Raw genomic sequence first — 14180 nt, 5'->3', positions numbered from 1 at the left:
ACGTGGGGAAGGCGAGAGCAGGATGAGATGAATGCAGAAAGAGAACTGTATATTTTCCAGAAAAGGAACCAAGAAAAACGATAGCTTTCTGGCATTTGCCGACGCCCCCTTCTCTCCCTCTGGGGGGTTTGTGAGTATAAGTGCGTGGGCAGGGAGGCCGCGGAGGAGGCGCGGCGGGCGCTCTCACTTGTAAGCTCCTTGAAGACCAGGACATCGTTTAATTCAGCATCTTACTGTTCATAGTGTCTAGCACCCTGTCTTGCTCATGCGTAGCAGGAGCTTAACAAACACTTCATGCAAAGAACCTCTGACAACAGTGGATTCCTGATTCCTTCAGTGGGAGGAACCACAGCTGTCAAGCTTCCCCTTAGGATGTAGAAACCCAATTACTCTTTCCTTTGCTTCTTTCTTCAGTTGGGTTCTTTGAGTGGGACTCAAATTGAGCCAGGTAGCACAGAGGAGCAGGGGAGGCACATTCGGGGACCATTGCTCCCCTGAACGTGGATACTTCTATGGATGATTGGCAGGCTCCACGATCTGGAGGGAGCGTGAGCACACCCTCAGTGCAGGGATTATCTGTGGACATCAGACCTTGTCAGTGGTGGCAGCCCTTGCTTTCCGTCAGTGCTCAGCAACGGGGGCTCTCCTGGGGTTCTGGGCTTTTGTAGAGCACCCTGTCTTCCTGTCATTCCCTTCTTCACCCCCGGAGTAGGGCTGCTGTTTCCACAGGGCACTCGTGTCTCTAAACTGTGTCCCAGCTGAGTCCCAGGGGCCTCCATTCCTGAGCTATCACAGCAGGCAGGCTTCTCTTCTGGAAGGAAAATAATAGTAACAGCCAGTGCTTACATGGCTCTTACAGTGTCCCAGGCTTTGTGCCAAGTGCTTTATATTTACTAACTCCTAAACCCTCACCACCCCCTATGATGTAGATTTTGTCATTATCTCCAAATAGAGAGGAGGTAACCAAGACACAGAGCTGAAATAACTTGCCTAAAGCCATGCAGCTAGAAAGAGGTCTAGCTGAGATTGGAGCCCGGGCAGTCTGGCTCCTGTGTCCACGCATTTAACTCCCACATCAAACATTCCTCTTGAGAATAGGAGCAGTGGTGAAGTCTGGCCTTTCTTCCTCTTCTGTCTCCATTTAAGCCCTGGATGAGAGAGAGTCCTTCTTTTTACTGCTTGATTCTGTGGACCACCTCCCATCCTTCCTTAGCCTGTTTTTTTGTTGTGGCCTGGAGCCACACTCCGGCAGGTGCTTGCATTTGAGTGAATGTGTATGTGTGTAGACTTGATTACACTTCAACACATGGATGCCCAGGTCCACCAAGTAGGGTCCTCTAAGATGGGGTGGCAGTGGGGGAGGTGCTAGAGGATTCAGTGGTGGGTGCTCAGAAGCAGCGAGTGATGGCAGAGCCAGGGAATCTAGAAGGGCAAATATATCTTGAAAGTAACTTTCCACTCACCTACCCCACCCCCACTGCTCCTTTCCTTGCCTTCTAATCTGATCTTGGTATTTATGGAGATGCTAAACAGATCATGCCCTCTGAGGATGGAGAAGGGGAAGACCCTATGGCCCTGTTGATCTCATTACTCTATGTCTTCTCAGCAGATCTGACGCCCTGCCGCTCATTCAGGCTTGGGGCTAATCATATTAATTGAAATATTAAACATTCACAAAAATGAATTAAAATGAACTCCCCTCACTCCTCCTCCCAGTCAGTAATTGGGGAGACAGCTGCAGGCAGCAAAATGCCTCCAGTCCTTTGCTTAGTTTGTGGTCCTTAGATTAAAGGTGTCAGTCTGAGAGAAGAGGTAGGGTTTAGGGGAGAAGAGTGGTACCTCTCATCAGACTCTCCTTGCTGAGTGACTGTGAACACATCTCTGGTGTTCTTTCAGGCCATGGGATGGGAGTCCTGTGAGGTAAAGACAGAAGAGCCCTGAGACTCCAGCGCCTATTCCAGAAAGTTTCTCTCTAGGAGGGACAGAGGCTTCCAGGATACTTTCTCTGCCACTATCCCCAAGCTCACCCTCTTTTTCATTCCTCTGCAGTCAAAGCTAGGTTGCCCTACATAAAAAGATTATTGAATTTGTAAAGGGAGAGCTCTGATCCTGGCTTTAGATTCTTAGGAAATGAGAAATGCCGGATAACTGGGATATTTTTTAGAAAGGGCAAAATGTGGTGGTATGTGTGGGCAGAGTGACCAGTCATCAAATACTGTCTGGCTTCACAAATTGAATACAGAGTGAAGACATCTGCAGCAGAATTTATGAGAGCGCACAAAGAATTGATTCTATAACCTTCCTGCCCTCAAGTGACTTCCACCTCAAGTGGAAAGTAAGACAGGCCAACACAATACATAATAGTGAGTATGGAGACGCTGTTAAAAAAACAAAAAGTAGCCCCTCTCATACATGGGCATTTTGGGCCATAGAATGTGATCAGTGAAGAAAGGCTTGATTGATTATCAAAGCACAAGAAGATCATAGATTGACAGAGGGAGGATATCAATTTTCTACTTGGAGGTGGGGAGGTAGAGAACACTGTGCATGCCTGTGTGTGTCTGTGTGTGTAGGTTTGCTGGTCCAGGCTCTGGCATTGTCTAATATAATACAAGCCACATATATGGCTTAAAAATTTCTAGTAGCCATACATAAAAGCAAAAAGAAACAAGTGAAATCACTTTTAATAATAAATGTTGTTTAACCTGACATATCCAAAATACTATTTCAACATGTAAATCAATTACATGTTATCAATGAGATTTTTTTCATATCAAGCCTTCAAAATCCAGTGTTTATTTTATATTTGCTGCACATTTAACACCTACAGCCACATTTCAAGTGTTCAAGAGCCACAGGTGGCTCGTGGAGACTGTATTGGCTGGCACAGCTCTATATTGGCTGGCACAGCTCTGGAGGTGCCACCACTAGCTTCTCTGGAGGGAGTGTGGGGAGAAGACAGATCTTGGCCAACAGGAACCATTATCTCTGGTTAACCTCTTGCTCCTGCCGGAAAAAAAAAAAATCACTTCTGACAGATGGCAGCTTATCTCTCTCTCACTCTATTAACTCTCTCTCTCTCTTAAAAAAAGACAAACAACCAAAATGATCACTAACTGGGATGGGGTTCCTGGGAAGTGGCTTGTAGCCCACAAACTAATTTACTTCTTGTGGTTTTCCCTGGCTTGGGAACTGCCAACACTTTCACTTCTTTTCCTCAGTCTTTGCTGGAAAGACAGAGGCAGACCGTTGACAACCCTATCCACGACCAGGGCCTAATGCTGAGCTTGTTTCTCATGGTATTTTCTTGCTCCTTAGGGAGTTGTTCACAAATCTGAAAAGACAGCCTCCCGTTTTTTCTCCTGCTTCTCAGAAGGCCTCTGCTGAGCACGATCTCTGCGGGGGTAGGAGCTCGGCATGTGTGTATTGATAGACAGGCTCATGCCCTTTCTCGTGGCTATTTTCAGCTCTCTGGCTTTATGTTTCACTTTCTCTTCTTAATTAGATACTAGAAGAACAAATCTTGAAAACCAAATTCCCTTTCTCCTCCCGTGTTCAGTTAGGAGTGGAAGAAAATAATTTAGAATTTATGAGAACAGGGTGAAGAGAAAGTTAATCTACACAAAAAAGTCAGTCCAAGAGGGGGAAATTCTGGCAGAATGTCCCCGGGGTCCTTTCCAACATCTTTAGTTGGAGAGAACGTTCCTTCCTTTGCAGAACTCAGCTCACTCTATGTTCTGGGGTGCTTCCACGTTGTTTGAAGAATCCACGGCTCCAGTGTCGAATGTGTACAGGACAGAGGGACGGGTTGGCTTCTGGGACAGTGGAAAGGGAATAAGCCTGGGTTCTCTCTCCCCAGTACTAGGCTTCCTCTAGCTTCTGTCCAAGTGAGGGAGTCTGGAAGCAGATTCTGGGAGATCTTTTTTCCTGTTGTTTTACTCTAGAGCTAAGAAAAAAAAAACTGAGGTTGGGTGGGGTCAAGAAGGGCTCATTCCACATACAATTAAGTCCAGAAATCAGTCCCCCAATCCTGGAAACACAATCCTTTAGAGACCCCGCCCCGCCCCCGCCCCGGCCCCGGAGCTCACCCTTCAGCTCCCTCAGTCCCTCGCCCCAGCTTCGCTGAAGGGGCCGGGCTTGGGGGCAGGGCGGGGCCTCGCCGGCTCGCGGCCCGTCGCCTTGACGACCGCAGCAAGATGGAGACGCCGCTGAGCTTGCTGCGGCGGCCCGACCCCGGGGCGCTTAGCGCCGCGCAGCTGGAGCAGCTGCGAAAATTCAAGGTGGGTGCGCCCGCGCCCCTACCGGCGTCCACCAAAGTGTAGCTCCCCAAGGACTGGGGCCCAGACTGGGAAGAGAGCCGCCGAGAGAAGGGGAGCGGGAGCCTGTTCCCTGACAAAGTGGGGAGGGTGCAGGGGGGGACCCCCGGCGGACCTCTGGGCGTCTGAGCCCAGCACAGAGCGCCATGGGTGTCTGAGAGTACAGGAAGAACTAACTCAGGGACTCGGCGAGAGAAATGGGCCGAAATTACACATCCGACCTTAGTTAAGGCCCCTCAGCCTGAACAGGCGGCAGAATGATATTTTATCTGTAAGAAGATGGGTGGCTTAAACTTTCAAGCATCCTGGGGAAAGACTCGGGTTAAATGCGCACGCCGTTTCCCGCAGCCCCTCACATCTCCAGGGCTGAACCCTGCATCTGTTTCCTCATGGAGTGACCTTTTGTTCTTGCCCCCCAGATTCAGACTCGGATTGCTAACGAAAAGTACCTAAGGACCCACAAAGAAGTAGAGTGGCTCATAAGTGGTTTCTTCAGGTAGGTGGTTTTCCAGGCTCTGGGATTTGTGGCACCCAGGGTTTTCTTCGTTATCGCTAGAGGTTTCCTTCAGTTATCTCTAAATTCTTAAAAATATGTCTATTCATTTACTTTAACCGTAAGGATAAATACATACCATATGACACTTGGAAGAGGGAATTTGGCGTTGAGAAACCCAACAGCCATCCACTGGGTGTAGAACACTATTCTCAACCATAGGAGCTTAACAAAATCACTAGTTGAACTTAAAACAAAAATCAGTTGTCTGGTTGGCCCTTCCCTACGTGAAAACATTACTATAGAAAAATTCCAAGCGTTGGAAGCCACTCTTTTCTTGGGGAAGAGAAGACAATTTACCAGTGTATCCTGGAATATGTTCTTTCCTTCCCCCACCCTCCTTTCAGCCTGACATTTGCTTGAATGGAAACATATCCTAATGGGATGAAAGGCAGAGAATTAAAAAAAAGAAAAAAATCACAGAGCATCAGTGGATGAAAACAATAGAGCTCTCTCAAATGCTGTTTGGTTATAGACAAATAGACAAGGTTTAAATAATTATAATGGCACCCATCTCCAGGCGTTGTGCTGTTTCCCTTAGCACTTACCACATTAGCACTTACCACACTGTATTGTAGTTGCGCTGTCAGTCTTCTGTTACTGGTCCAAAGCTCCGAGCTAGTGGAGTGTGTTTGTGTTCCCAGTGCCCACGCAGTGTGTGGCATCTTGGAACACTTTTGCTGATCCTCCCAGCACCTCCACAAAAGACAGGTTATTGTCGGCTGGGCATGGTGACTCACGCTTGTAATCCCAGCACTTTGGGAGGCTGAGGCGGGTGGATCAACTGAGGTCAGGTGTTGGAGACCAGCCTGGCCAACATGGTGAAACCCTGTCTCTACTAAAAATGCAAAAATTAACTGGGTATAGTGGCGGGCGCCTGTAATCTCAGCGACTTGGGATGGCTGAGGCAGGAGAATTGCTTGAACCTAGGAGGTGGAGGTTGCAGTGAGCCGAGATAGCGCCACTGCATTCCAGCCTGGGCAACACAGCAAGACTCCATCTCACCAAAAAAAAAAAAAAAAAGACAAGTTATTGTCATTTTCATTTTACAAGTAAGAAAATTTAAGCTCAGAAAGGTGGAGTACCTTCCCAAAGTTGCTGAACCAGGATTCAAACCCTCCACTGTATTGTGCTGTCAGCAGTTGGTCCCCATTTCCCCTCTGGACTGTGTGCTTATAGCCAGAGTCAGGCCCTCCTTTGTCTTCTCAAAAGTTGTCCAGGTTGGGCGCGGGGGCTCACGCCTGTAATCCCAGCTACTTGGGAGGCTGAGGCAGGAGAATTGCTTGAACGCAGGAGGCAGAGGTTGCAGTGAGCTGAGATTGCTCCATTGCACTCTAGCCTGGGCAACAAGAGTGAAACTCAGTTACAAACAAACAAAAAAAGTTGGCTGGGCAGATGTGTTGGCTCACGCCTGTAATCCCAGCACTTTGGGAGGCCAAGGCGGGTGGATCATTTGAGACCAGGAGTTTAAGACCTGCCTGGCCAACATGGGGAAACCCCGTCTGTACTAAAAATACAAAAATTAGGCAGGCGTGGTGGCACGTGCCTGTAATCCCAGCTAGTTGGGAGACTGAGGCAGGGGAATCACTTAAATCTGGGAGGCAGAGGTTGCAGTGAGCCGAGATTGTGCCACTGCACTCCAGCCTGGGCGACAGAGCAAGATTCTGTCCTATAAAATAAAAATTATAAAAACTCACTATTCATATTATAGACGTTTCTCCAAGTGGCAACAGATTCTCAGAGGGCAGATAGGGGAAGGAGACAGAGAAAACTGTAACCTATCCAGTTATGAAGGCTGGCCAGGGATAAGCCTTGGGCAAAAGACAGTTTAGGGATCCTCTGTCAATATCAGACCTGAGAATCAGGCCGTCACCATTTGCAACTTTTCTTCTAAAGGGAAATAAGATGATACCGTTCCTATCTTGGGGAGCTTGCTCTCCAAGTTAGAAGTAGATCCAGCAGAGAGATTGGGGATAGAGGTTAAAAGCTGGAACTAAATCAACATTTGCATTGCTCTCAAACAACAGGATTAGAATACTTGGGGTTGATGAATGAAGAAGGAGTTGTTTCAGTCACCTGTCAGGGATGGTCTTGCTTCTCTCTTTGTCCAGGAACAGTCTCCAGGAGCAGCCTGGGTGTCTGGGACTGGCTGCTGTGGGGACAGCCCCAGATACTTCCTTTCCTTTCTTACCATGCTCCTGTCAAGGCCAGGTAGGCCACCAGGTTTTTCTTTTTGCTGTCCCTAAAGCTACTCCACCTGAAATCCTCCTGACCTCTTTTCCTGGGTGGAGCTTGCGGAGGGTTTCGTGTTTGAAGTTTTAGAGTTTACTTTTGTTTGTTCAGTGTCCTTGTTTCCTTTGATTGGTACCAGGATGAACCAGAATCAGCCTCTGTCCCTGCTGGTCACCTCACATGGTCCTTCCTGTGAGAAAAGAGGAAGGGAGAAGTGAGGGCAGAGTCCTGAGCACCGTGCCTGTCCTTGTCTGTTCTGCAAATCTCTGCTGTTGGTTCATTCCAAGCCAAAAGAAGCTCTGAAGGGTTCTTTCTGGGAAGCAAACTCCCCACTTGGGTTTTTTGGATCCTAATGATTTATGGCCATTCAGCCACAATTCTCCAGCCTATACTGGTAAATACAGTGTACCAAACTCTTGACACCTTGAGTTTTGGACCTGCAAAATGGAAAGAGTAGGAATCTGACTTATTTTAAGGTACACGGAAACCTTGGGTTTTGTGCTGCAGATATGAGATAGCCAGGTATGAAATTGTAGAAAGTCTTTTTTTTTTTTTTTTTTTTTTTTTTTTTTGAGACGGAGTCTCGCTCTGTCGCTCAGGCTGGAGTGCTGTGGCGTGATCTCGCCTGACTGCAACCTCTGCCTCCCATGTTCATGCCATTCATTCTGCTGCCTCAGCCTCTCGAGTAGCTGGGACTGTAGGTGCCCACCACCACGCCTGGCTAATTATTTTGTATTTTTTTTTAGTAGAGACAGGGTTTCACTGTGTTAGCCAGGATGGTCTCAATCTCCTGACCTCATGATCCACCCTCCTCGGCCACCCAAAGTGCTGGGATTACAGGCGTGAGCCACCGTTTTTTTGTTTTGTTTTGAGACAGAGTCTCTCACTATCACCTGGGCTGGAGTGCAGTGGTACAATCTCGGCTCACTGTAACCTCCACCTCCAGGGTTCAAGCGATTCTCCTGCCTCAGCCTCCCAAGTAGCTGGGATTACAGGTGCCCACCACCAGGCCCGCTAACTTTTTGTATTTTTAGTGAAGATGGGGTTTCACTATGTTGGCCAGGCTGGTCTCAAACTCCTGACCTCATGATCTGCTTGCCTCAGTCTCCCAAAGTGCTGGGATTACAAATACAGCAGTGATCATGTCCTTCCTTGGCTGGAAGAATCTTCAGTAGTTCCACAACATTGCTTTTTTGGGTTTATTTTTAAAGATTCTATTGAAATATACTGAAAAGTGACATATCCTAAGCCAGATGAACTGTCACAGGGTGAAAATACACATGGTACTATTGTTCAGATGAAGAAATAGAACCTTACCAGCACCTCACACCCTTTGTGCCCCTCCCAGGCACTCCCCTTAAAACAGTAGCTAGTATCCCGACTTCTGCTAGCATGGATTTATTGTGCACTTTTATATTTTATATGAATGGAATTCTACACTACGTGCTCTTTTGTGCCTGTTTCCTTTTGCTCAGTGGTATCTTGTAGGTACTCCTTTCTCACTGCTGTATAATATTCCATCATGTGTTATGCCGTGTTTTGTCTATTTCCATTGTCTTTCAGACTGTGTATAAATGTCTCTCCCCAGCATTCAAGGCCCTCCGTAATAGAGCCTCTTCTGTTTCCCACTACTCCCTGCATTCGTCCCTCACTCCAGCCAGACCACATTTCTGATCATTCTGCTGACCCCATGGAGCTCAGGCAAAGATGGCCCCTTGAGTGCTCTTTTGGACTCAAGATAGAAAGGTGTCTACAACCCACTTCCTACCCTCAAGGAAGTCGTAGTCTATAGAACACAAACTGTTTCTCTTTCTGAGCCTTTGCTCTTGCTGTTTCCCTGGATCTGGAATGTTCTTGTCCCTCCACCCTCATCCCGCCTACTACAATCCCATGTGTACTTCAAGGGTCCTCTCAAATGCCAGCTGCTTTGTGAAGATTGTTGGGTTCCTCCTCTCAGTAACCTCTCTCCCCACTCTGATCTCCCAGAGCACTATTTAATATCCTCTTTAGCACTTGTCAGAGGTTCCTTGACCTTTTCGACATTTGAAAACAAACCTGTTCCTTTTTACTTGCCTGTAAGTTATTTGAGGTAGGGCTATATTTTATTTTATTTTGAAAAAAGCAGTCACTCATATCCAGTGCAATTACACAAATTTGTGTTCAATAATTATCAAAATGAATTGAAGGAGAAGGGGGGCAAAATTCTTGAAGCTTAGGATAAGGAGGGGCTTCCTGGGGAGTTGGGAGGCCTTGGCCAAGAGAACATATTATAGATAGCACTGACCTTGGAGTCACAAGACCTGGGCCCTCTTTACTTTATTTACCAAGTTTATGAACTTGGGCAAATCATTAATCTTTTGAAGGCTTGGTTTCTTTGGATGTAAAATGGGGGCATAATAATGGCTGTTTCACAGGGTTGTTGTAAAGTGAGACAATATTTGTGAACATACTTTATGAACCATAAAACTCTATGCAATATGAGGCATTTTCAACTCTCTAGTGGCATTGGCCCTGCAGGTGTTACCACAGTGTCTCTTTGCTGGACTGAGGGGCCAACAACCATCTGAGGTCCATCTTTTAGCTCTGTTTATTGTATCTCCCTCTGCCCCTTGAATTCATGGTTAAGCTTACTCAGGACATTGTGGGGCTGCATATCTCCCACCAGTCGTGGGCCAGCCGGCATGTTCTTCATCTTTGCCTCTTGCCCTTGGCTTGAGATCTGGTTCAGTGAAATTGGTCGTTGAGGCTGGGTGCCGTGGCTCAAGCCTGTAATCCCAGCACTTTCGAAGGCCGAGGTAGGAGGATCACATGAGCCTGGGAGTTCGAAACCAGCCTGGACCCACATAGTAAGACCCTGCCGCTACAAAAAAATTAGCCAGCGCAGTGGCACACGTCTGTAGTCCCAACTAGTCGAGAGACTGGACATGGGAGGATCTCTTGAGCCAGGGAGGGTGATCGCGTCACTGTACTCCAGGCTGGGTGACAGAGCGAGACCCTGTCTCAAATAAATAAATAAATGCACCATAAAAAAGGTTGTTGATGGAATAACAAGCCCCACTTGACTGCAGCACAGCTCTTTTGTGACGTAAGCAATATCCTAGTGTATTGACATTTAGGATGCTTTGCTCCTTGCCTTAGATATGGAGTTGAAGGAAAATCACGAATGAAAGGGTCTTTGTCAGGAGTCTGCGGATTTATTGACTCCCAAGATGGTTGTGTCTCAGGTTACTCTGTGAAAGCACAGGACATGAAGTGTAGCCACAGCCTGCCTTGAAGTCTGCTTTACCTCCCATCCTATCCCTTCGTGTTTTTCAGAGAAATATTTTTGAAAAGACCAGACAACATCCTAGAATTTGCTGCAGGTGAGTGAGGCAGCATCGGTTTTGGGTATCTGACAAAGCCAGCACGGGGAGCATGTTTATGAGTTTAAACTTGAATGAGCCCAGGATTCTCCCTGCGGAGTCTGGGGTACTCCTTCACCTGATGTCCCCCAAGGGAACTTTTTCTCAGCTTTTTCTTTCCTCCATCATCATTTCCTCAAAATGAGGACAGACCAGAAATGAGGCAGAACTTCCTCATGGTGAGGATGGTTAAGAATTTTGAGATTCCCAAAGGAACGTATCAGCAGCTTTTCCCTTGGTAATCTTAAAGCAGGGCTCTCAACCCTAGCTGTGCATCAGAATCACCTGGGGAGCTTTTAGAAATACTGATGCTCAGGCCCCACCCCCAGAGAGTTTTATTTAATTAGTCTGGGGTGGGGCCCAGCATACAGGGCTTTAAAGACTCCCCAGGTGATTCTAATGGACTGGCTGCCTGAGATGCCTTAAGGTCAATGGTATTTAGAGGGAAAGGGATGGGTCCAACAATTTTTTGGGTCCTGTTAGTCCTGAGAATTGGGTACCTCCCAGACCTCAAACCATTGCTAACGGAATCTCAATACGCCTTTGCTAGCGCAGCAGATGCTGCCTGTGATTCACAGTATGCTGGGTGTATAAAAACCCTCATCTGGCGTCATCCTGCGAGAGCTTGGCTCTCCTCTGAGAGGGTATTCTCAGAGAAGGCGTGATAGCTCAGAGACGGGAGCTGGCAAGCCGAACTGAGACAAGAATAATACTTGGCATTTATTTGGGCCCCAAGATGGGCCTGGAGCAGAAAACCCAGAGAATCCCTGAGCCCTCTGATGGCTCTCTGTGCGTCAGCAGGCGGAGGAGCAAACGGTGCAGCACAGGGTAGGTGGGGGGTGGGGGCAGGCACAGCGTGGAGGGGCGGCAGCCAGCCTCTGGGCGCCCTTCCTGGGAATGTTGGAGCTGGCAGACTCAGAACTGCTTGGGTGGGGGCAGTGACCGCTCATTTTACCATATTACATTGTAAAGCAGGGCCACTAGTAGCAGTCCTGCTAGTACCAAGCCATCCTAACTTTCTGGTGGAGTAAGCTGTTTCCTTCCGTGGGTAAGTCTTTTCCCTTTGGGTATAGATGATGTCTTCTTTTTGATTTTTATCCCAGACTACTTCACGGATCCAAGACTTCCCAGCAAAATTCACATGCAGCTAATTAAAGACAAGAAAGTGGCTTAATTAGCAACATCATGATGCTCGGCTGTTGGGAGAGACCAGACAGAATCCAGCCTCAGGGTGGGTGTTAACCTCACTTACAGACAGAGGCTTCTTTACTCTTGCGAAAATAAGCTGTGGTTTATTGGTCCAGGGTGTGAAAGAAATCAAGTGGAGAATTTAAAAGAGAAGTTTAATGCAAATGTTTAGTTTTTCCTATACTGTTTTGGGGGAATTAGGGACTGTGACGAGAGGCCCAGGGTTGATCTGTCATGTCAGTATCAGGAAGCTTCTTAATGTAGTGGAATGGATTAAGAGAGTGGAAGTGGGAGTACAGTAGTTCAGGGGTAAAGATGGCAACAGGGAGATGGGGAGGGGACCATTAGCATCAAGATGATGTTCCTGCCGGTGGCCTTTCCTGTGTGACCTTGGTGGTGAGAGGAGAGATGTTTCCATTGCTTCTGGAAGGGGTGGGAGCAGTTTCCCTCCTTGCATCTTGGATTGGGCACTTTCCCATTCCTGCCTCATCTTCAAGCCAGGCTGTGCCATTGAGGCCACCACAAGTTTTTCAGGCAGAATGATTCCTGAAATGATATTGAAAGCTGGGATTAAAAAAAAAAAAATGAGGTGAGAAAAGGTCACACTCCTAATCTAGTGGAACCATTTTTGTTTTGCAGGGTCATCTGGAGGCATGAGAGCCCTCCTGCCATCAGTGTGGGTTTCCAAGCTGCCTTGGGCTCTGTCTACTGTCGCAAAAGCTTTCAAAGATATTCATTAAACACAGACCTTCCAGCTCTCTCTGCTTTATTTCACTCAAGAAGAGGAAGCCATCCTTCATGGGAGGGCTGCTCTGCCCCACTTTGGCGTGCGAGGCAGCAGGCCCGTTTCCGCTTTCAGGGCGGCCAGGGGCCTCTTGCTGGGTCAGTGGGCTGTCGTGCCCACCCCCTGAGAAGAACACAGCTGATCACGGGGGCACAGAAACAAGCGAGTCCATGCTTCAGCTGTGGTTTTGTTTTCTTGTTTATCTTACTTCCTGGGTTACTGTACAGAGTGTAAGGTGATGATTAACTTTGATTTCCATAGAAGCAATTGTAAGAGGAATTGGGCTGGAAGGACATCAAGATAATGTGAGATTAGCCACAGAAAACCCATTCAGGGTCATGGATATTGTGAAATATGTGCCCACCAAGGGATCTGGGAGTTGTGGGCTTTGTTCTTGAGGACTCTGGGGAACTTGCTGCCCATCCACTTGATTTCAGGTAAGAGGTATGGGAGTGGACCAGATGGCCTCAGGAAGTCCTTTTCAGGCCTAGGAGCTTAGGGGTCTTTCGTGGTTATGTCCTACCCCTCTGGCCTGCACGATCCGCTGGCTCCACTGTAGAAAGAACCTCTCACCTGTGCGTTACGTGTCAACATCACCATAGCAACAGAAGCCCAGACCAAAGCAGGGGTTGTATTATTTTTATGTGCCTTGTCTCTGTCGGCCTTGTTCCTAGCTGCCGTCACCTGCAGTAGTAGAAAGGGCAACAAAACAGCGTGTTTAAAGAACTATTAAAACTATACATAATAAGCTATGGAATAGGAACTTGAGGAGTTATTTTTAGTGCCTTCAGAGTCACACTTCAGGAGCTATGGCACTGACAATAAGATATCCTTCTTTAGAAAATCCAAACGAACACTTTAGCAAAAAACACATATCTACTAAGGACCTCTGATGTGAAGTGTTGTATTAGACAATGCGAGAACCTTTCCTGGGGAAAGAGACCTGGAACAAATGTGGGGAGAGAGCAAAGCATTTTCCAAGATGCTGTAGCACATGATTTAATACTGGGAGAGTATAGTGGTTCATTCTTGGGGGAGTTTCCTGGCAGAAATAAGAAATCCTTTTCTTATAAAATATTTACACTTAAGGGACATTTCAATGCCTTCCTGAGTAAAGAATGAATTTAGCACATGTTCAAAGGGCATCTACTTTGTGTGAGATGCTGTGCTATGTCCTGGGGGCAAGACATAAAGATAGTCCCGCCACAGAACTGTTTATAGTCTGAGGAGATGGGCTTCTTTTCTCCCATAACTTTACCTGTCTGAATATCTCACCTATTAGACTGAAAGCTCCATAAGGGCAGGGACCAAACCTGAAAATCTAACTTGTTCACTACTGAATTCCTGACTCCTAGCAGTCTTTGGCAAATAGCAGGCACTCAGCAAGCATTTGCAGAGAAAATGCTTGTCTGCATAATTGAATGAGCAGTCGCATTACATCAATTGCTATACTGGCAATTACATACCTCTGATGGAAGTAGGTACATAATATAAGGGGAGGTAGAAGAAAAAGCACCAGGTTTGTCTGGGAGAGTGAGGGCAATCCCATGAGAACTGGCATGTGATGGATTAGAAAGGGTTTGCCAGCCGGACATGGTGGCTCACACCTGTAATCCCAGCACTTTGGGAGGCCGAAGCAGGCAGATCACAAGGTCAGGAATTTGAGATCAGCCTGGCCAATATGGTGACACCCTGTCTCTGCTAAA

General features: G+C 47.2%; 1 protein-coding gene and 1 long non-coding RNA gene across 3 annotated transcripts; one reads left to right on the top strand and one right to left on the bottom strand.

The window, feature by feature from the left end:
- Positions 1 to 198: 198 nt before the first annotated feature.
- Positions 199 to 5636, bottom strand: LOC139360028 (uncharacterized). 2 transcript variants are annotated; one of them, XR_011616924.1, is made up of 5 exons: positions 5433 to 5636; positions 3730 to 3946; positions 1840 to 1913; positions 991 to 1148; positions 199 to 811 (listed from the first exon to the last, which is right to left on the bottom strand). It is a non-coding gene; the product is annotated as an uncharacterized lncRNA (long non-coding RNA). The 2 variants fall into 2 exon arrangements; XR_011616920.1 differs by lacking the exon at positions 5433 to 5636 and adding an exon at positions 4089 to 4224.
- Positions 4122 to 12448, top strand: LOC105497861 (regulatory subunit of type II PKA R-subunit domain containing 1). Its single transcript, XM_011769367.3, has 5 exons — positions 4122 to 4280; positions 4736 to 4812; positions 10417 to 10463; positions 11606 to 11733; positions 12330 to 12448. The coding sequence occupies exons 1-4, from the start codon at positions 4197 to 4199 to the stop codon at positions 11674 to 11676; spliced, it is 279 nt and encodes a 92-aa protein (XP_011767669.1). The 5' UTR covers positions 4122 to 4196; the 3' UTR covers positions 11677 to 11733; positions 12330 to 12448.
- The last annotated feature ends 1732 nt before the right edge of the window (positions 12449 to 14180 follow it).

Source organism: Macaca nemestrina, chromosome 1, assembly GCF_043159975.1.
Source record: "Macaca nemestrina isolate mMacNem1 chromosome 1, mMacNem.hap1, whole genome shotgun sequence".
Taxonomy (NCBI): Eukaryota; Metazoa; Chordata; class Mammalia; order Primates; family Cercopithecidae; genus Macaca; species Macaca nemestrina.
This window is presented reverse-complemented; position numbering and strand designations above follow the sequence as displayed.